Source organism: Oncorhynchus mykiss, chromosome 12 (genome assembly GCF_013265735.2).
Source record: "Oncorhynchus mykiss isolate Arlee chromosome 12, USDA_OmykA_1.1, whole genome shotgun sequence".
Taxonomy (NCBI): domain Eukaryota; kingdom Metazoa; phylum Chordata; class Actinopteri; order Salmoniformes; family Salmonidae; genus Oncorhynchus; species Oncorhynchus mykiss.
Window position 1 is genome coordinate 43,864,098 of NC_048576.1, and position 22,945 is coordinate 43,887,042.

Genomic DNA, 22,945 nt, shown 5'->3' on the forward strand with positions numbered 1-22,945 from the left:
TTACACCAAAAAGCTCATTTTTGCTTTCAGTTATTTTTACGATATATTCGATTTTGACTTTGTGGTTGCGCTATCTAGTGGAAACCACTAGAGTCGTGTTCCGCGAGGACAGCGCTGACCCTGTTGGTGCTTTCAAGACTATTTGGGGACTCGGAAATAAACAAGGTGGAATCATGACGTCAGTGATCTTCAGGTCGGAAAGAAATACCCGAGTTCCGGATTTGTGATTCCGAGTTTGATTTATTTATTTAACTAGGCAAGTCAGTTAAGAACAAATTCTTATTTTCAATGACGGCCTAGGAACAGTGGGTTAAACTGCCTGTTCAAGGGCAGAACGACAGATTTGTACCTTGTCAGCTCAGGGATTTGAACTTGAACACTCTAACCACTAGGCTACCCTGCAGCACATGATGACGGTTCTAACCGATTTTCACTAGCCGGAGCTCGTTTTTCCCCGAGTTCGCAGTTGTTTTGAACGCACTGATGTCGGAAGTCAGAGATTTCCGATTTCCCAGTTATGATAACGGCAAGAGCCCGTCGTCCACATTCCAAGTACTACAGAGTGATAGGTCATTTCGGTGATGTCTGTCGAGAACAACATTTTTGTCAATATGTGATTGGTCCACGTTCAATTAATGGGCGTAAATTATATGACATTGTATTAAGGGGACCTATTGAGTCGTCGAGTACTAGTTGTTGTAGTCAAAACAATGTGGAAGTCAATGTTATTTTTTATTATTACTGATTGATTGATCTGTTACTTACTGGTTACCTGTTTTTCTTGATTTGAGCGAGTTCTTAGCTTTACTTTATGTAAGTAATGTTTGTGACGCTACATGTATTTTTAATATGTAACCCAGGGACTACAGATGAAAATTAGCAAACGGGCTAAATCTGGCACATTTCTAGAAATGTTAATTGATGTGCATTGACCCTGTCAAATACATAAAATAAATAAATGCGGGGAAAACACTATTGAATGGGTGATATTTCAAAATGAACATGATCAACAGTTAACCACTTTATTTTGTGACCCTCACCCTTATTGCTTGCCACCTACATTGATAAACATATTAATTTCGTGTGTTGATTGACATTTTATTTAAAAAATATATATAATTTACAATTATCTTCTTCCTCCTCCCCTTCTCTCACATGACTTGTGATGTGTATCACATGATTTCTTCCCTGAGGATACAGACAGTGCAAAGAAAATGGCTGCGTTCTTACAGTGGAGACGATTTGTGTTTTTTGATAAAGAGACCGTGAAGGACGCTGGAGATAATGGGAAGAACTTTGTCCTCCCGGTTGGCATATCTGCATGTGACTCGGGCCGGGGCCACATCGTTCTTGGAGATATCCTTTCGGTGGTTTCCATGATGTTAACATAGCATGGTTAATTTAGTTGGTCAATTCTAGCTAACGAACTTGCTAACCAGACATCCCTCTCAAGCAGTCTTGCCATTTTAAGCAAGTTAACTAATAACGTTAATGAAATTGAGTTTATATGCCCAAATTATGCTCTTTGGATAGCTGCAAGTAAGGAAATTATTATTGCTATACATGCTAGTCATACGACGAAGGAGAGTACATATTTACATTGCTTGTATTCATTACACTTCTTATTCCTATGGCTAATTTATATACATGTTAAGAGTATTCGAACATGGCCCTGCCTTTGTAATTGTCTCCTCTATCCCTAACCATGCAAATTACCATTTGTCTCTCTTGATCTAAAATTATTATGCTTCCTTGAACCAGAATAAATTACATATGGACGGTCAGATCTGGTTTTTGACACGCTCCCTACAGTTGTCCTCCTTTCAGGCTTACAAGCTGAGAGTGACCCACCTGTACCAGCTCAAACAACACAGCATTTTGGTCACGGTTGGGCAGGATGAGCAAGGAATTAACCCCCTGGTAAGACATTTAGTAGGATATATTTAATACTGACTATCAAAAAACAGTATTTTAGTTTCCTTGGTAGTTGTTTGTGAACTGTTACTAGAAACCCAGCTGTGTTACTGTTTGCCAGGTGAAGGTATGGAATCCGGACAAGCGTGACAGCGGGAATCCTCTGTGTACCAGAATATTCCCAGCAATTCCTGGGAACAAACCAACAGAGGTGTCCTGCCTCAGTGTGCACGAGAACCTAAACTTTATGGCAATTGGTAAGTGGCAGTTCTTCAGTACTACCCATGTCACCTATAGTTGAGATTTGGTTTTGACATTTGTGTTTGCTCCCTGTTATAAATTGATAATACCCATGTCATTGCAGGCTTCACAGATGGCAGTGTGGTGTTGACAAAGGGTGACATAACCCGGGACAGGCACAGTAAAACCCTGACACTGCATGAGGGCACCTGTCCAATCACGGGCCTCGCTTTCCGTCAGCAGAGCAAAGTCACTCACTTATTTGTTGCCACTCTGGAAAAAGTCCATGTAAGTCATTTGAGCTTTTCAAATGTCACTGATAAGTGAAATCCATAGAAACAAGTTTAAGATCAATTCAGGTTATTCATGTACAATTCAATATTTGACAGTGTCATATTTTCAAGGAGGATTTGAATTGATAGATTTGAAATGGCATTGACCCCATGCCTGTCGCCATACTACTTTTCCCTTGGAGCATGAGCACTAACTAACTTCTGTTTCATTTGGTGTTGTTTCCACCCCATGACAAGTGCTACACTTTGTCGGTGAAGGAGTACCCTAAACTGGAACTGGACACACACGGCTGTGCGCTGCGTTGCTCTGCACTCACAGACCCCTCCCAGGACTCCCAGTTTATTGTCGCGGGGGATGAGTGTGTGTACCTTTACCAGCCTGATGAACGGGGACCCTGTTTCGCTTTCGATGGGCACAAGCTACTGGCCCACTGGCACCGGGGCTACCTCCTGCTGCTCACCAGGGACACCAAGTCTCCCAACAAGTAAGAACAACTCTCTGAGGGTGGCACAGCAGCCATTTCTATTGAACGGGTCCCCTAAGGTTCAAGGCCAGGGTATGAGTCCTTATAAAGGTCAAAGGTTAGCCAGGTGTCATTTCCTTTTTTTATTGAAATGAAACGCAAGTCATTTTATACTAAATCAATTTATGTTGACTGTAAGTAGAAAGAAAAAAACTGTACTTTTTTGTTGTTGTGAAGAACACCCCTTAAAGATTCAACCAAACATGCATATTTTTAGGTGATATATTATCTCCTATGACAATGTATTGAATACAAGTTCTCTACTCAGGTCTGAATTTGGGAGTAGAGAGACATCTCCTTCGGAGAAACAAATCTTGACAATCTACGACCTGGACAACAAGTTCATTGCCTACAGCGCTTCCTTTGATGACATCATCGACGTTCTGGCTGAATGGGGCTCCTTCTACATCCTGACTCGGGATGGAAAAATGTTTGTGCTGCAGGAGAAAGACACTCAGACCAAGCTAGAGGTTAGCCCAAAATACGCTGACTGACATCATGCCTTCTTTTCCCCTCCAATGTATTATGTTCAACTCAGCACCAGATTGAACTGTAAACTAGAAACTACAGGTTTCAGATCCCAAGTATTGTTTACTACCATTGTTCCCTTGAGCAAGGCACTTAACGCTTCAATCTGTCTTTAGATGCTCTTCAAGAAGAATCTGTTTGTGATGGCCATCAACCTGGCTAAGAGCCAGCACTTGGACAGTGACGGGCTGTCTGAGATTTTCAGGCAGTACGGTGACCACCTCTACGTGAAGGGGGACCACGATGGAGCCATCCAACAGTACATCCGGTATGATCTCATCCAGGGGTTGATGTATCTAACTTCAACTTCATAATACATAGATAATAATAATACTACATACAGTACCAGTACAAATTTTGGACACATTCAAGGGTTTTTCTTTATTTTTACTATTTTCTACATTTGATGTCTTCACTATTATTCTACGAACTATGAAATAACACATATGAAATTATGTAGTAACCAAAGAAGTGTTAAACAAATCCAAATATATTTGAGATTCTTCAAAGTAGGCACCCTTTGCCTTGATGACAGCTTTGCACACTCTTGGCATTCTTTCAACCAGCTTCATGAGGAATGCTTTTCCAACAGTCTTGAAGGAGTTCCCACATATGCTGAGCACTTGTTGGCTGCTTTTCCTTCACTCTGCGGTCCAACTCATCCCAAACCATCTCAATTGGGTTGAGGTCGGTGATTGTGGAGGCAAAGGTCATCTGATGCAGCACTCCATCACTCTACTTCTCTGTCAAATAGCCCTTACACAGCCTGGAGATGTGTTTTGGGTCATTGTCCTGTTGAAAAACATATGATAGTCCCACTAAGTGCAAACCAGGTGGGCTGGCGTATTGCTGTGGTAGCCATGCTGGTTAAGTTTGCCTTGAATTCTAAGTAAATCACTGACAGTGTCATCAGCAAAGCACCCCCACACCATCTCCTTAATGCTTCACGGTAGGGACCACACATGCAGAGATCATCCATTCACCTACTCTGCGTCTCACAAAGACCAGGTGTTTAGAACCAAAAATCTCAAATTTGGACTCATCAGGCCAAAGAACAGATTTCCACTGGTCTAATGTCCATTGCTTGTGTTTCTTGGCCCAGCAAGTCTCTTCTTATTGGTATCCCTTAGTAGTGGTTTCTTTGCAGCTATGTTTACGAACTTGGATGTACTGAAAGCTACCCACCCTCGTCTTATTCAATCAAGTCCTGTTAACATGATCAACAAGTTGCTTTTTTGCTAATCCTTAAGCATTTAGATTGTCAGTTGGATTCTTGGTGGGGATTTGTGAGAGGTCAGTGTTCCCACTACTGTTGTATAGGCAAGGTGGGCTCTCCCAACTCAATTGCTTTAAATCAAACATGTTGGTATCAGAGAAAAACAATGAAATGGAAAATCTACCGGTGTTTAATTAAAAGAGAAAATGGGTTTTGTGCTCCAACAATGGGAGTAGACTGGCTGCCTGAAGTAAACACTGAATGCAGACAGAAGGCAGCACCAAAAGCCTCTGCCGTTGTGTTCCATAAAATGTAAATTGAAAACGCAACCTTTTTCCACTTCCTCCCTCAGCACAATCAGGAAGCTGGAGCCTTCTTACGTAATCCGGAAGTTTCTGGATGCTCAGAGGATCCACAATTTGACGGCCTACCTCCAGGCCCTGCACCGGCAGTCGCTGGCCAATGCCGACCACACCACCCTGCTGCTCAACTGCTACACCAAGCTCAAGGACAGCTCTAAGCTTGAAGAGTTCATCAAGGTTAGCATTTAAACTGTAAGCCAAGGGTTAGTTAACGGTGTGTGCAGGGGAGTTAACTGTGTGTGCAGGCTTTCATTCCGGGGGTTCAGATAATCATGGTTCCGACTTAGAGGTCGACCGACTGATTTTTCACTAGCGATACCGATTATTGGAGGACCCCAAAAAAGCAGATACTGAATAATTGGACAATTTTTATATATATTTTTATATACATACATACATACATACATACATACATACATACATACATACAGTTGAAGTCGGAAGTTTACATACACTTATGTTGGAGTCATTAAAACTACTTTTTCAACCACTCCACAAATTTCTTGTTAACCAATTATAGTTTTGGCAAGTCTGTTGGAAAAATTACTAACAATTGTTTACTGACAGATCATTTCACTTATAATTCACTGTATCACAATTCCAGTGGGTCAGAAGTTTACATACACTACATACACTGATGTATTTCAAGGCCTACCTTCAAACTCAGTGCCTCTTTGCTTGACAACATGGGAAAATCTAAATAAATAAGCCAAGACCTCAGAAAAAAAATTGTAGACCTCCACAAGTCTGGTTCATGCTTGGGAGCAATTTCCAAATGCCTGAAGGTACCATGTCCATCTGTACAAACAATAGTACGCAAGTATAAACACCATGGGACCACGCAGCCGTCATACAGCTCAAGAAGGAGACGCGTTCTGTCTCCTAGAGATGAATGTACTTTGGTGCGAAAAGTGAAAATCAATCCCAGAACAACAGTAAAGGACCTTGTGACGATGCTGGAGGAAACCGATACAAAAGTTTCTATATCCACAGTAAACGAGTCCTATATTGACATAACCTGAAAGGCCGCTCAGCAAGGAAGAAGACACTGCTTCAAAACCAGCCAGACTATGGTTTGGAACTGCACATGGGGAAAAAGATTGTACTTTTTGGAGAAATGTCTGATGAAACAAAAATAGAACTGTTTGGCCATAAGGACCATTGTTATGTTTGGAGGAAAAAGGGTAATGCTTGCAAGCCGAAGAACATCATCCCAACCATGAAGCACGGGGGTGGCAGCATCATGTTGTTGGGGTGCTTTGCTGCAGGAGGGACTGGTGCGCTTCACAAAATGAGGTAGGAAAATTATAAGGCTATATTGAAGCAACATCTTGAGATCAGTCAGGAAGTTAAAAGCTTGGTCGCAAATGGGTCTTCCAAATGAACAATGACCCCAAGCATACTTCCAAAGCTGTGGCAAGATGGCTCAAGGACAACAAAGTCAAGGTATTGGAGTGGCCATCATAAGCCTTGATCTAAAATGGCCCCGGGAGAAATGGCAGCAGTTTTACAGGCGCCCAACTAATTGTGCTATTATGTGTTCGTGTTATTTTTAACTTATTTTGTACATAATATTTCTGCAACCTTATCTTAGGGCAAAAAAATACCTTCTGGATATCAGGACAGTGATCACTTACCTCAGATTAGACAAAGATTTTTTTCTTCAACAAGCAGGATGCACAGGACATTCTCACCCGACAAGGCCAACATCCCAGTTATTTGCAAGAGGAAGAGACGCAGGTACAGAGGACACAGAGCGGGATGCCTAGCAAGGATCTGCAGAAGGCGAGTGGGAAAGCTGCAGTTAATGTCAATATTACTCGCCAACGTGCAATCATTGGACAATAACGAATATCCTAAAAACGGGACATCAACTGTAATATCTTATGTTTCACAGAATTGTGGCTGAAGGATTAAATGGATATTCAGCTAGCGGGATATATGCTGCACCGGCAACATAGAACAGCAGGACGAGGGGGGGGGGGGGGGGGTCTGGAGGACGAGGGGGGCGGTCTGTGCATATTTGTAAATAACAGCTGGTGCACGAAATCTAAGGAAGTCTTTAGATTTTGCTCGCCTGAGGTAGAGTATCTTGTGATAAATAGCAGACCACACTACTTTCCTAGGGAGTTATCATCGCTGTTTATTTACCACCCCAGACGATGCTGGCACTTAAACCGCACTCAGTCAGCTGTATAAGGAAATAAGCAAACAGGAAACCACTCACCTAGTGGTGGCGGCTCTAGTGGCCAGAGACTTTAAATCAGTTCTAAGTTTCCCTGCATTATCTAATTTCCACCAACGTGTTAAATGTGTAACCAGAGGGGAGAAAACATTATAGATCACCTGTACTCTACACACAGGGACGTGTACAAAGCTGTCCCTCGCCCTCCGTTTGGAAAATCCAACCACAATTCTATCCTCCTGATTCCTGCTTTCATACAAAAATTAAAGCAGGAAGCACCAGTGACTCGATCTATAAAAAAGTGTTCAGATGAAGCAGATGCTTAACTACAGGACTGTTTTGCTATCACAGACTGGAACATGTTCCGGGATTCTTCCAATGGAATTAAGGAGTGCACCACATCAGTCACTGGCTTTATCAATAAGTGCATCGAGGACGTCGTCCCCACAGAGACCGTACGTACATACCCCAACCAGAAGCCATGGATTACAGGCAACATTCGCACTGAGCTAAAGGGTAGAGTTGCCAATTTGAAGGTGCGGTACTCTAACCCGGAAGCTTACAAGAAATCCTGCTATGCCCTGTGAGGAAAAAACATCAAACAGGCAAAGCATCAATACAGGGTAAGATTGAATCATACTACACCGGCTCCGACGCTCGTTTTATGTGGCAGGGCTTGCAAACTATTACAGACTACAAAAGGGAAGCACAGTCACGAGCTGCCCAATGACACACTCTCTGTTTATCATATATGCACAGTCACTTTAACTATACATTAATGTACATACTACCTCAATTGGCCCCACCAACCAGTGACCCTGCACATTTGGCTAACCGGGTTCTCTGCATTGTGTCCCACCACCCTCCAACCCCTCTTTTACGCTACCGCTACTCTCTGTTTATCATGTATGCATAGTCACTTTAACCATATCTACATGTACATACTACCTCAATCAGCCCGACTAACCGGTGCCTGTATGTAGCCTCGCTACTGTTATAGCCTCACTACTGTATATAGCCTCGCTACTGTTATTTTTCACTGTCTTTTTACTGTTGTTTTTTAGTTCTTACCTATTGTTCCTCATACCTTTTTTGCACTGTTGTTTAGAGCCTGTAAGTAAGAGTTTCACTGTTGTATTCGGCGCACATGACAAATAAACTTTGATTTGATCTCAATCCTAAAGAAATTTTGTGGGTAGAACTGAAAAAGCATGTGAAAGCAAGGCCTACCAACCTGACTCAGTCACACCAGCTCTGTCAGGAGGAGTGGGCCAAAATTCACCCAACTTATTGTGGGAAGCTTGTGGAAGGCTACCTGAAACGTTTGACCCAAGTTAAACAATTTAAAGGCAATGCTACCAAATACTAATTGGGAATGTGATGAAAGAAATATAAGCTGAAATATACGGGCCGTTTTAGTGGCACGGTATTGTCCTCAAAGCGAGCAAAGAAGTTGTTTAGTCTGTCTGGGAGAAAGACGTCCTGGTCCAAGACTGTAGACGTCTGGGAGCAAGACTGTAGACCCTGCCACATACCTCTCGTGTCTGAGCTGTTGAATTGTGACTCTACTTTGTCTCTATACTGACGCTTAGCTTGTTTGATTGCCTTGCGGAGGGAATAGCTGCACTGTTTGTATTCAATCATGTTTCCGGTCACCTTGCCCTGATTTAAAAGCAGTGATTTGCGCTTTCAGTTTTGCGCAAATGCTGCCATCAATCCACAGTTTCTGGTTTGGGAATGTTTTAATTGACGCTGTCTGTACGACATCGCCGATGCACTTGCTAATAAACCCGCTCACCGACTCAGCGTATTCGTCAAGGTTGTTCGCCGCAATGCGGAACATATCCCAGTCCACGTGATCGAAGCAGTCTTGAAGTGTGCAATTCGATTGGTCGGACTACCATTTGACGAATGGATGTTCTTATAGGCACTTTAGTTTTGCCAGTCTAATCTCGGGAGTCGATAGGCTTGAAATCATGAACAGCGCATTGCATCAAGCATTGCTAAGAGCTGCTGGCAAACACAGGAAAGTGCTGTTTGAATGAATGCTTACGAGCCTGCTGCCTACCACAGCTCAGTCAGACAGCTTTATTACACTGAAATGCTAGCCTTTGGTCATTAATATGGTCAATTCCGGAAACTATAATTTTCGAAAACAAAACGTTTATTCTTTCAGTGAAGTACAGAAACGTTACGTATTTTATCTAATGGATGGCAACCCCAAGTTTAATATTGCTGTTACATTGCACTACCTTCAATGTTTATGTCATAATTATGTAAAATTCTGGCAAATTAATTAGTCTTTGTTAGGAAGAAATGGTCTTCAGTTTTTAGCGGCCCAAACTGCTGCATATATCCTGTCTCTGCTTGCACTGAACGCAAGAGAAGTGACACAATTTCCCTAGTTAATATTGCCTGCTAACATTAATATCTTAACTAAATATACAGGTTTTAAAAAAATATATAGTTCTGTGTATTGATTTTAAGAAAGGCATTGATGTTTATGGTTAGGTACATTTGTGCAACGATTGTGCTTTTATTCCTGAATGCGCTTTTGTTAAATCATCACCCGTTTGGCGAAATTGAAGTAGGCTGTGATTCGATGAGAAATTAACAGGCACCGCATTGATTATATGCTACGCAGGACAAGCTACTTAACCTAGTAATATCATCAACCATTTGTTGTTAACTAGTGATTTATGTGAAGATTGTTTAAAAAAAAAAAGAAAAGTTTAATGCTAGTTAGCAACTTACCTTGCCTTCTTGCAGCCACAAGGTCCTTTTGATGCTGCATTCGCGTAACAGGTGGTCAGCCTGCCACGCAATCTCCTCGTGGATTGCCATGCCAATTAATATGTCGATCTCTAGTCCAGACTTAAGTCTGGGAGTAGTCAAAGCAGATGTTTTAGTGATGGCCTGGAACAAAAGCATACACACCGAGTAGCTTTCCAGGATCATAATCATTGACCTGAGAAGGATTCCAGGGTTCCAGAATACTATTTTGGATTAGAAAATGATGATAGAAAACCTATTGCTGTGTATGGATATGGACAAGGAATGGACAGATACTGTATGTATGACATCATGCACAGAAGGTCTCAACGCTCTGACATCTCCTTTCCCATTCAACCCCCTTCAGAGCAGCGAGAGCGAGGTCCACTTCGACGTGGAGATTGCAATCAAGGTGCTGCGCCAGGCAGGCTACCACAGTCACGCAGTCTTCCTGGCCGAGAGGCACCAGCACCACAAGTGGTACCTGAAGATCCAGCTCGAGGACCTGAAGGTGAAAGAGACTAGGAAGTAATAGTGGATGTAGTAGGGTTAAGATGAGCCGTCTGAGCTAGATAAATGGACACCGGGTCCCCCCTGCTTACATGGCCTAACTGCCAGATCTCTTAATTTTGTCCCTGATAAAATAAGATAGAAGAGCTTTGAGTCCGTTTCAGGCTGTTGGACAATGTTGAAATGCGCAGCAATGTCATTTGACTGTTTAGATTACTGAGTCAAAATCTACATTTAAGGATAGTTTAAATATTTATCACATTGAGGGAATAAACACATTTTACAATTGATGATTATAATTGGACAAAGAACCTCTAATAGCCTTGGGTAAAGTCTACCTGATTCGAACGAGCCTTTACTGAAATTCAAACCCCTTTGTTTCCCTCTATGTTCCATACAGAACTACCAGGAGGCTTTGCGTTACATTGGACGACTTCCTTTCGACCAGGCAGAGAGCAACATGAAACGCTACGGCAAGACCCTGATGCACCACGTCCCCGACGGCACCACACTGCTTCTCAAGGGCCTGTGTACCGACTACCAGCCCAGCCGGGATGCCATGGAAAGAGAGAGCCTGGACAGAGGCCCGGCGGTGGCCAAGAAGGTTAGCCGTTAGCGGTTAACCTTAACAGGCGGCCTCACCTCCCGGGCAGCTGAGCACATTAGTCCTAGCGTTACTAGTCTAGCAGCATTAGCACTTTGGACTTGAGATCCTTTCTCTAATTAAAGTGGCTTTATCAATTACGTGTAAGTAATACAGCTTATATTGATAAGGATGGTACTACTTCTAATGGTAATGATGATAAAATGCATGTATCATGGATAATAATGGTGGTAATAGTACCAGCACTCATTGTACTTAACTTTATCTCCCAGGCAAATTCAGAGGAGTTCATCTCTGTGTTTGCTAATAACCCACGGGAGCTAAGGGCCTTCCTGGAGCACATGATTGAGGTGGAGCCCTTCTCCTCTCAGGGGGTGTATGACACACTGCTAGAACTACGGCTGCAGGACTGGGCACATGAACAAGACTCTGAGGTGATGGGAACACAGACAATAATTTGTATGGAAAACTGCCACGTGTAGAATCAAACAACCTAAACTCACGTAGATATACATTCACCAAATGTTTCATATTAGATGACATACCTGCAGCCTAAATGATTTGTTATTACATTTTCTGAACAAACACCTTTCCTTACCTTTTTGTCTGGAGTATCAAATGTTTGGTTTTGTCTGGTCTTTCTGACTGTCCTCTTTCTATTTTGTCTGGCAGAGGAAGAAGGTCCTGCAGGGGGCAGCACTGTCCTTGCTGAGGAGCGACAACACCGTATTTGACAAGGCCCTCGTCCTGTGCCAGATGCACAACTTCAAAGAAGGGGTCCTGTACCTCTATGAGAAGGGCAAACTGTGAGTATTCCTGTCTCTAAACCTCTCCAGTCTGAAACGCATGATCCCAATTCCAATATTTCTGCTTCTCCCTGAAGTCTACACTCGTTCAATAGAAAATGACTGAAGTGAAAGTCACCAAGTGAAATACTGCTAGAGTAAAGGTATTTGGTTTTAAATATGCTTAAGTATCAAAAGTAAATGTAATTGCTAAAATATTCTTAAGTATTAAAAGTGCAAGTATAAATAATTTCAAATTCCTTTATATTAAGCAAACAAGACGGCACCATTTTCTTGTTTTTTTTTATATGCATGTACGTATAGCTATCAGTACACGCCAACATAATTTACAAACCAAGCATGTGTGTTTAATCAGTCTGCCAGATCAGAGGCAGTAGGGATGATCTCTTGATAAGTGCGTGAACTGGACAATTTTCCTGTAGACTAAGCATTCAAAATGCAATAAGTTATTTTGGGTGTCAGGGAAAATGTATGGAGTAAAAAGTAAGTTATTTTCTATAGGAATGTTGTAAAGTAAAAGTTGTCAAATACCCCCCAAAAAAACTTAAGTGGTACTTTAAAGTATTTTTACACAAGTACTTTACACCACTGAACTTCTTGGACTTTATTGGTGTACTGATATTGTCAATGATGTAATTTGATTGATTTAGTTGCTGATGTCCCTCTTTCTCTAGGTACCAGCAGATCATGCACTACCACATGCAGAATGAGGAGTATGGCAAAGTGGTGGAGGCCTGCAAGCGCTACGGCGACCAGGAAGTATGCTTGTGGGAGCAGGCGCTGGGATACTTTGCCCGCAAAGAGGAGGACTGCAAGGCCTACATCAGCCAAGTCCTGGAGCACATCGACCAGAACAACCTGATGCCTCCCCTATTGGGTGAGCGTGAGCCAGTGGCTATATTTGCAGTTTTTCTCTGTATCTCTCCTTCTCTATAGATGAAGACTCTGTGGCTTTCTGTAGAGATTTGCCTACTAATCACTGCCTGAATTATATCAGAGCTCACCAACTTAAAAGAAACTCAAACTTTCTTTGGGGTATTTTTCCTCCACTTCCTGTCATTGAATGTCTCACTGGCTAGAGTGTTCAGTTCTATTTTGACGTCACATGCGCACATCCATGATGAACTTTCCAGGTTAAGTGAACCTTAACCCGGAAGTGCCTTCAGAAAGTATTCACACCCCTCGACCTTTCCCACATTTTGTTGTTACAGCCTAAATTTAAAATGGGTTAAATTTAGATTTTGTCACTGGCATACATGCAATTCCTGAATTAATGTAAAAATGGAATTGTTCATTTTTGGGGGGGGAACAAATTCATTACAAATGAAAAGCTGAAGTGTCTTAAGTCGATAAGTATTCAACCCCTTTGTTAAGTCACATACGTTGCATGGACTGTGTGCAATAAGTGTTTTTCCAAATTTTTGAATGACTACCTCAACTCTATACCCTGTTTCTTACCAAAAAGACGGTGAATGTTCCTGAGTGGCAGAGTTAGTTTTGACGTAAATCTGCTTAAATCTATGGCAAGACTTAAAGGGTTGTCTAGCAATGATCAACAAGCAATTTGATAGACCTGGAAGAATTTTGAAAAGAGTAATGGGCAAATGTTCCCAATCCAGATGTGCAAAGCTCTTAGACTTACCCAGAAAGACTCACGGCTGTAATCGTTGCCAAAGGTGATTCTAACATGTATTGATTTGGGTGAAAATACTGATGTAAATTAGATATTTCTGTATTTAATTTTCAATAAATTAGCAAAAATGTCTAAAATGTGTTTACACTTTGTAATTTGTGTGTAGATGGATGAGGAACAAAAATATATTTAATCCATTTTGAATTCAGGCTGTAACACAACAAAATGTAGATCAAGTCTTTGGGGGTGTAAATACTTTCTGAAGGTACTGTATATGCTCATAGGAAAAGTACTTGCTGCATTATTATAGCAGAGTGGGATCATTTTATTGGGCACTGTTGCTAAGTTTGTGTGTGTGCACGCATGTCTATGCACGTGTTGGTCCACAGTGGTGCAGACGCTGGCACACAACTCCACAGCCACGCTGTCGGTCATCAAGGACTACCTGATCAACAAGCTGCAGAGGGAGAGCCAGCAGATTGAGGACGATGAGCGTAAGATCCGCCAGTACCGCGAGGAGACGGCCCACCTCCGCGCCGAGATCCAGGAACTCAGAAGCAGGTGAGGGACAGGACCATCCTAACCAAAGTCCAGTCCTAAAACAACACCTATCCCCTAGAGCTGGGTCTTGTTCACGAGTGGAGTTTCCTCCATGTTCCATCCATCCAGTTCATCTGACATGTATAAGGGGTGAGAAGTGTCTAAGAAACACAATCTCAATTTGTTTGGTGGCTGCACTTCGATGCAAATTGTTACTGTACAAGGCTCAACATAAACGCTTGCCCGGCGCATGTAAAACATTTTTTGGACAAGCAGATTATAGATTTAAGTTGTCTGAATGGACAAAAAGACACTCAAATCACAATGACAAACAATTAGGTTCCTCCAATCACAATTGAATCAAAGTGTCCTCTGAATGCGATGTGTTACGCACTGTCCTCCCAATCTCTGCAGAGTGCATCGGAGTAGAATTATTGTAGGCCTGCATTGACCTGCACGAGCGCAATTTTTTTTTTTTTAGACCAACGTGAGTTGATCATTGCTAGTTAGTGAGTTATTTGCCCAGTTATAGCACATTTTATGTCACACAGAAAACCCTGGAAAAGTCATGGTGTTTGTATCACCTGTGTGTGTGCGAGTGTGGGCCGTTGCCAGAGAAAGAGAGATTGCAGCAGCAGGTAAAATATTGGTATACAACAGACTAACTAGATAACCAGCCAAACTACACAATACGCTTTGAATTGGCTGTTTCGCTAGTTAACTATTTAGCTATTTACATATATTAATGTAATTGTCATGTCCGGTGTCCTAAAACTTTCCACCGGTACTCGTGTATAACTGAAAATGACCGATATGCAGTTGATAGGGGTGCACAGTTGATGAAACCAATGCTCCATACTCCGATTGTAAAACTGCAAATGGCCGACACGCAGTTGCTACGGGTGCACAGTCGATGAAACCAATGTTGCATACTCCGATTTGTAAAACTCTCTCAAGCCCTCAACTGTGTGTTGAAAATGTGTTCTGACATTGTTGGAAAGATGGCATTCTTCTCTATTCAATATGGGCCATTTACTTGTGCCAATGTAAAAAAAATATATTCTTAGAATAGCCTAATTGGCTTTCCAAGTGGCACAGCGGTCTAACGCTAAGAACACACCGACAGCGTCATTGCATGTTTGTACACCAGAATTACATTCATTTCCAATGAAACGCTGCGCTTGCCAAATCTCAAATCTCTTGCAGTATTGCAGAGGCAGTTGCAGTGCGTTCGGTGTGGTGCATACATTGGGTTTATCGAACGTATGCGTCAAACTGTATGCATAGACAGCTTAACAGAAATGGTAGAAGTTGAAAATAAAGGAGAGCCGCACACTAACAGCTCAGATGCAAAAAAATGTATTTCCAACTTTTCGACAGGCAAGCTGTCTTCATCAGGGTATAATCAAACACTGCAGGGTGACTCGTTTATATAGTGTCAAAATACACACACAGAGGTGTCTAATCATGGCCAAGTATGGCCTAATATCATTGGTTAATTCTCAAATATTAAAATGACATGCAAAGAACATACAAATGAATAGCATACGATCATAGAATCAATTTAGACTACATAAGCCTACAAACAATGGCAAAGTCACAATAATCACAAGAATGGCTTCAGATCAAAGTCAACGTTGAGACCGAAGGGAGCAAGGGTCTTTAAATTAACAAATGAACGTTTTAACAATAAGTTATCGAGGTCACCCCCTCTCCTAGGGAGGGTGACATGTTCGATGCCAATATAACGCAGAGACGATATCGAGTGGTTTGCTTCAAAAAAGTGGGTCGTAATTGGGTAAGTCGAGTTTTTGCACCTAATGGTGCTACAATGCTCTGAGATACGTACTTTTAATTTGCGCTTTGTTTTACCCACATCATTTTTACCACGAGCAAGTTATAAGATAAATAACTGCCTTGTGGAGAACGTAATAACACCTTTGATTGGGATCTGTTTCCCTGTTTGGGGATGTTTGAAGGACTACACTTGTAGTTTCCATCCAGTAGGGGCACAAATACACGTTGTGCAGGGATATCTTGGGGTGGTAAATCAGTGTACCAATTGGTCTCTGAGATTTCTGCCCCGTGAGAATACGACCAAGGGAAGGTCAGTCTCGGTAATGTGTTTTCTATCATCAGATTTAAGAATGTGCCAGTGTTTGAACAATTCCCTTAATTTGTTCAGAGCACTTTGAATAGCGGGTAGTTAGAACCCAAGAATACTTTATTACGAGACTGACCTTGAAAAAGGTCATGTTTTGAGTTTTCTCAGTGGCAGTATTAATCTGATAATTTTTGTACCCCCTCTCCTTGAATTGTCTTTGCGTCTCAGCTTTGTTTTTGTTTTTTGCAAATTCTTTTGATTCGACAGAATTGGCTGTAAGGCAAACTATTTTTCAAGGGAAGTGGGTGACAACTGTCAGCCCGTGACAAACTATTACGATCAGTAGGCTTCCTGGAAAGATCAGTGTATGGAACATTATTTATTTATTTATTTATTTATTTATTTATTTATTTATTATTTTCACACAAGATCAGAAGATCAAGAAAACTGATTTGATGTGTATCAGATTGCATTGTAAATCTCAAATTGAATGTTGAACTTTTGTTGCATACATATCCAGATGACGATGCATACTATTTTGCGCAGTGACACTGTCTGTGTGTTCAAAGTGTAAGGCAGCTTGAGGCGTCACTACAGCCCCAGGTTCAATCCCAGGCTGTATCACAGCCGGCCGTGACCGGGAGACCAATGAGGTGGTGCACAATTTGCCCAGCGTCGTCTGGGTTAAGGGAGGGTTTGGCCGGCTGGGATTTCCTTGTCCCGTCGTGCTGTAGCAACTCCTTGTTGCGGGCCAGGCGCCTGCAAGCTGACTTCGGTCGCCAGTTGGACAGTGTTTCCTCCGACACATTGGTGTAGCTGGCTTCCGGGTTAAGCTAGCAGTGCGGCTTGGCAGGGTTGTGTTTCGGACGAAGCATTGCTCTCGACCTTTGTCTCTCCCGATTTACGTAGGGGAGTTGCAGTGATAGGACAAAACTCTAACTACCAATTTCATATCCCGAAATTGGGAGAAAAAGGGGTAAAAAGTACCTAAAAGAACTGACAAGTAACTCCTATGCTGTCAAGGTCTCCCCTGAAAACGTAATATTCTAGCCGTGTAAATATACTGAACAAAAATATAAATACAACAATTTCAATGTTTTTACAAAGTTACAGTTTTTTATATATATATATATATATATGAAAATAAGTCAATTGAAATATATTAATTAGGCTCTAATCTATGGATTTCACATGACTGGGAAGGGGTGCAGCTATTGGTGGACCTGTGAGGGCATGTGCCTAGATCCCCAGTGGGTGGGGAGCCAGGCACATGCCCTCCCAGTTCCAGCCAATCAGAATTATTTTTCCTGACCAAAAAGGATTTATTACAGCCAGAAATGCTTCTCAGTTTCATCAGCTCTCCGGGTGGCTGGTCTCATCACGCAGGTGAAGCAGCTGGATGTGGAGGTCCTGGGCTGAAGTTGTTACCTGTGGACTGTGGTTGTGAGTCCGGTTGGACGTACTGACATATTTGATAAAACAATGTGGAGGCAGCTTATGGTAAAGAAATGAACATTCAATTATCTGGCAACAGCTCTGGTGGACTTTTCTGCAGTCAACATGCCAATTGCACGCTCCCTCAACTTAAGACATCTGTGGCATTGTGTTGTGTGACAACTACTCATTTTAGAGTGGTATTTTATTGTCCCCAGCACAAGCCGCACCTGAGTATTGATCATACTGTTTAATCAGCTTCTTGATATACCACACCTGTCAGGTGGGTGGATTATCTTGGCAAAGGAGAAATGCTCACTAACAGGGATGTAAACAAATTTGTGCACTATTTGAGAGAAATAAGCTTTTTGTGCATATGGAAAATGTCTGATCTTTTACTTCAGTTCATGAAACATGGGACTAACACTATTCATTCATATTTTTTTCTTAGTTAGCTACTTGGCTTTGAAGTCGCCCACCTTAGCCATTTGATCCCTGGTTCAGTAAATGAGGGAATTACTTTATAAAGACAAACAGTATTTGGTTATAATTGTAATGTTGCAAGGTGTATTGTTGGCCGGATGGATTGTTGGCCGGATGTGCAGGATTTTGCTCCAGCCCTGCTCTAACACACCAGATTGTACAAAAAAATCAGCTGCTCAACAGGACCTTGATAAGCTGACTCGGGTATGTTTGAGCAGGGTTGGATCAAAGTCCTGCACACCTAGTAGCGCTTCAGATGGAGGGTTATATATAGTAGCCTATCAGTGCAGTATTTTACTTCATGGAGGGTTAAGTGCCTTGCTCAAGACCACACTGGCAGGTGATATAATACATGGGATCAGATACCAGCAGCTTTCTATTGTCAATACCAGTAATTTTAATAATTATTTTTATTTTGTGAAGTGGTTCCTTGCATTAAACAACACAATTTTGTCACCTTTTTGGCCCATGGTCTTACAGACCTTTTTTGGGGGGGAACAAGTGACTTGAGCTTTCGGACAAGTAAAACATGTGTCCTACTTGTCCAAAGAACAAATGGCTAAAGAAAAGTTAATGTCAAGCCCTGCTGTATTTTGAATGCTTGATTTGAACTCATGAAGACCATTACATGAAACTGTACTAATTTTTATTTTTTCTCTCTCACAGCGCAAAGATTTTCCAGAAGACCAAGTGCAGCATGTGCAACAGCCCCCTCGAGCTGCCCTCTGTTCACTTCCTGTGCAGTCACTCCTTCCACCAGCACTGCTTTGAGAGCTACGCCGAGAGTGAGGCCGAATGTCCCACATGCACACCGGAAAACCGGAAGGTCATGGACATGCTGCGGGCCCAGGACCAGAAACGAGACCTGCACGACCACTTCACCAGACAGGTGACACACACTGACAGCCCTAGTCACTCCACTTTCATCTTTGTGTGTTTGTTGAGCTGCCCAGTGACACGAGCCTAGCAGATGAGCTAAACTTCTTCTATGCTCACTTAGAGGCAAATAACACTGAAACAGGCATGAGAGCACCAGCTGTTCCGGAAGACTGTGTGATCACTCTCTCCGCAGCCGATGTGAGTAAGGCCTTTAAACAGGTCAACATTCACAAGGCTGCAGGACCAGATGGATTACCAGGACGTATACTGCGAGCATGCACTGACCAACTGGCAAGTGTCTTCACGGACATGTTCAACCTCTCCTTGTCTGAGTCTGTAGTACCAGTACATGTTTTAAGCAGACCAACATAGTGCCTGTGCCCAAGAACACTAAGGTAACCTGCCTAAACGACTACCGACCCGTAGCACTCACGTCTGTAGCCATGAATTGCTTGCGACACTCATCAATAAGTTAAGGACCCTGGGACCAAACGCCTCCCTCTGCAACTGGATCCTAGACTTCCTGACGGGCTGCCCCCAGGTAGTAAGGGTTGGTAACAACACATCCACCATGCTGATCCTCAAAACAGGGGCCCCTCAGGGGTGCAGTCCCCTCCTGTACTCCCTATTCACTCATGACTGCACGGCCAGGCACAACTCCAACACCATCATTAAGTTTGCTGATGACACAACAGTGGTAGGACTGATCACCGACTGATCACCGACAACGACGAGACAGCCTATTGGTAGGAGGCCTGGTCGGGTGGTGCCAGGACAACAACCTCTCCCTCAACGTGATCAAGACAAAGGAGATGATTGTGGACAACAGGAAAAGGCGGACCGAGCACACCCATTCTCATCGACGAGGTTGCAGTGGAGTAGGTTGAGAGCTTCAAGTTCATTGGTGTCCACATCACCAACAAACTAACATGGTTCAAGCACACCAAGACAGTCGTGAAGAGGGCACGACAAAACCTATTCCCTCTCAGGAGACTGAAAAGATTTGGCATGGGTCCTCAGATCCTCAAAAGGTTCTACAGCTACACCATCGAGAGCATCCTGACTGGTGCATCACTGCCTGATATGGCAACTGCTCGGCCTCTGACCGCAAAGCACTACAGAGGGTAGTTTCTAACAGCCCAGTACATCACTGGGGCCAAGCTTCCTGCCATCTAGGACCTCTATACCAGGCGGTATCAGAGAAAGGCCATAAAAATTGTCAGACTCCAGCCACCCTAGTCATAGACTGTTCTCTCTTCTACCGCACGGCAAACGGTACAGGAGCGCCAAGTCTAGGTCCAAGAGGCTTCTAAACAGCTTCTACCCCCAAGCCATAAGACTCCTGAACATCTAATCAAATGGCTACCCAGACTATTTGCATCCCCCCCCTCTTTTACACCGCTACTACTCTCTGTTATCATCTATGCATAGTCACTGTAATAACTCTACCTACATGTACATACTACCTCAACTAACTGGTGCCCCCGCACCGTACCCCCCTGTATATAGTCTCGCTATTGTAATTTTACTTCTGCTCTTTAATTACTTGTTACTTTTATTTATTTTTCTTATCTGTATTTGTTTAAACTGCATTGTTGGTTAGGGACTCGTAAGTATGCATTTCAATGTAAGGTCTACACCTGTTTTATTCGGCGCATGTGACTAATAACATTTGATTTGATATTTTGTGGTAACTGCTGAGGGGGTGACTAAAGTGAAAATACCCTCTTTGCTTGTCTTTTGTTCTCTCTCGCTCCCTCTTGTGTTCAAGTATGTTTTATTGGCACATGACTTGAAACTACAACAAAGTTTTATATACTGTAGTAGTCAATAGTCATTCAATAAGATGTAGTAATAGTGCAACACTTAATCTATCAAGTCCAAAGATCAATATAAAGTTCACTACTATAAGAGGAAAGTAAATTTAACACAATATCATATATTTTTTTCAGAACTGATGTGTACACTATCATTTCTTTATCCTGGCTCACTTATTTCTATGCATTTCAGCTGCGGTGCTCCAATGATGGTTTCTCCGTGGTGGCGGACTACTTTGGCCGTGGGGTGTTCAACAAGCTGACCCTGGTCACTGACCCGCCGGGGAGCAAGGTGGGGGTGGGAAGCCTGGAGGCAGACCTGCAGAGGGACCTACTCATCCACACCAAGAGGAACACTTGAGGGCCACAAGTCACAATGGATACAACAGCTTGCAACTGTACACTATTACCCTTTTCACACTATCATGCTGACCCAAACCAAGCTGGGCTGGCTCTGATATTTTATTTTCAGATTGTCCTTTTTAGCACAGTTGGTTTGTGTGGCTCGGCTTGGTTCAACTCCATTGTGTGAAAAGCCCTTAGGTTCTGTGTTTTGCTGTCTGCTGCTCAAGCTAAGAATAAACTACTATACCCAGCTGCAATGGGGTCCCTGACCCATCGTGCTTTGTTCTGTAGTACGATGCCACAATATTTAGTCAAGATGAATCAGTCATGCTCCTGTCGCAACACCAGTAAGAGATGTGTTGATAGTTTCTGTTTCTGATGCATGTTACTTAACACGTCTGTGCATCTGGGTTGTGTTTATTAGGTGAAATTAACGGAAAACGTTTTTGCAACGTGCAATGAATATGAGCATTACTTATTGTACAGGTAGTTGCTGTTTTCTTCAATTTGGCACCTAATAAACAACCCTGGTCCAAGCACAGAGGTTCAGAATGAAGGGTGGTTGGGTGGATTTTGTTTTTATGCACTTGATTTATGTGCATTGTGTAATGTCTTTGAGCACTCTGTTAGAATTTGTATTTTTTAAAAGAAGACTATCTCTTGAAATGTGGCTTATTGATACTGGGAGTGTACAGATGCATATTATTCCTTGTTGTGCCTTCTTGAAATGCTGTGTGCATGTATTTTTTCCATATGGGATGTCATGCCATCTCATATTTGGATTTTATACCATGGCCTTGTTGAATACTCGTTTCTGATTGGCTTGAAGGGCATTCTCAAGCGTGCATTATTTCCCTATGAAGCACGGTATATCAGCATGTAAAATTAAATCGCTGTAGTTCATGCTTACATGTTTTGTTTGAGCTGTTTTTGAAACCAAAAGTCGAATTGAAAACATTGTTGAATTTGATGTTCATAATAGCAAGCTAGGACTGATGGTTTGGTTAGCTAAACTAACATGTGTCTGTTTGGTTACCATAGAAACTACTGTGGCTATCTAGTAAACTTACTAGGTACTTCAGTGGATGTTGAACACATTTCTACTAACACATTTCTAGTGGAAACTATGTTAAATTATAGCCATGGTTTAAAATTGATAATCAACTCTGGGCTCTATGCATTCTCTGTAAAATATTGCAACGCCATGGATGGTCAGCTAGGGCATAGTGGAACACACCTTACATGTCGTTCATTATCTTCCATAGAACACATAGCCCCTCGTTAATTATCCCTTACTTATATAAATGTAGTCCATCTCACACTTCACTTTTTAAAGTCTGAATTTGGCCAACCCCAAACATCATTAATGTCTTTAATACACTTCTCTTCAAGGTGACTGCCAGAAATGTGCATGTTGTGGCTGGTGAAACATTTTGCCTAGATAGTGTGGTATCAACCAGTGATTCTGCAATGTCTTTGTATCAATCCAGTAATGTTGTATATAGATTTGACCTGCACATTACCTGAATAATGAATGAACTAGCTACATGTCATATGCTTAGAATTCTAGTTCTATGCATTAGCATACTTGAAATGTGTCACATAAATGATCTTGTTTAAAAAATGTTTGCTTATCTAAATAAATGTGCACAGATATTCAAGTCAATGGTCTGTGTAATCATTGTGTGACCGTTTGTTTTATTAACCAATGTATGGTACATCTCAGTGGAGGCTGCTGAGGGGAGGACGGCTCATA

At 42.2% G+C, this 22,945-nt stretch overlaps 1 protein-coding gene across 2 annotated transcripts; it reads left to right on the forward strand.

Moving 5' to 3' along the window:
• Positions 1-55: 55 nt before the first annotated feature.
• vps11 (VPS11 core subunit of CORVET and HOPS complexes) lies at positions 56-22,850 on the forward strand. Of its 2 annotated transcripts, none has more exons than XM_021623830.2 (17): positions 56-193; positions 1,201-1,356; positions 1,772-1,920; positions 2,036-2,171; positions 2,279-2,442; positions 2,685-2,932; positions 3,240-3,441; positions 3,616-3,767; positions 5,068-5,254; positions 10,402-10,545; positions 10,945-11,148; positions 11,421-11,582; positions 11,821-11,954; positions 12,629-12,831; positions 13,977-14,148; positions 18,815-19,037; positions 21,038-22,850. In XM_021623830.2, the coding sequence occupies exons 2-17, from the start codon at positions 1,215-1,217 to the stop codon at positions 21,203-21,205; spliced, it is 2,790 nt and encodes a 929-aa protein (XP_021479505.1). In that variant the 5' UTR covers positions 56-193; positions 1,201-1,214; the 3' UTR covers positions 21,206-22,850. The 2 variants fall into 2 exon arrangements, with proteins under 2 accessions (XP_021479505.1, XP_021479506.1); XM_021623831.2 differs by lacking the exon at positions 56-193 and adding an exon at positions 793-813.
• Positions 22,851-22,945: the final 95 nt, after the last annotated feature.

Coding starts and splice junctions, on each gene's coding strand:
- vps11 (XM_021623830.2), top strand. CDS start 1,215: ATGGCTGCGTTCTTACAGTGGAGACGATTTGTGTTTTTTGATAAAGAG. Junction 1,921..2,035: donor AGCAAGGAATTAACCCCCTG/GTAAGACATTTA, acceptor ACTGTTTGCCAG/GTGAAGGTATGGAATCCGGA. Junction 19,038..21,037: donor ACGACCACTTCACCAGACAG/GTGACACACACT, acceptor TATGCATTTCAG/CTGCGGTGCTCCAATGATGG.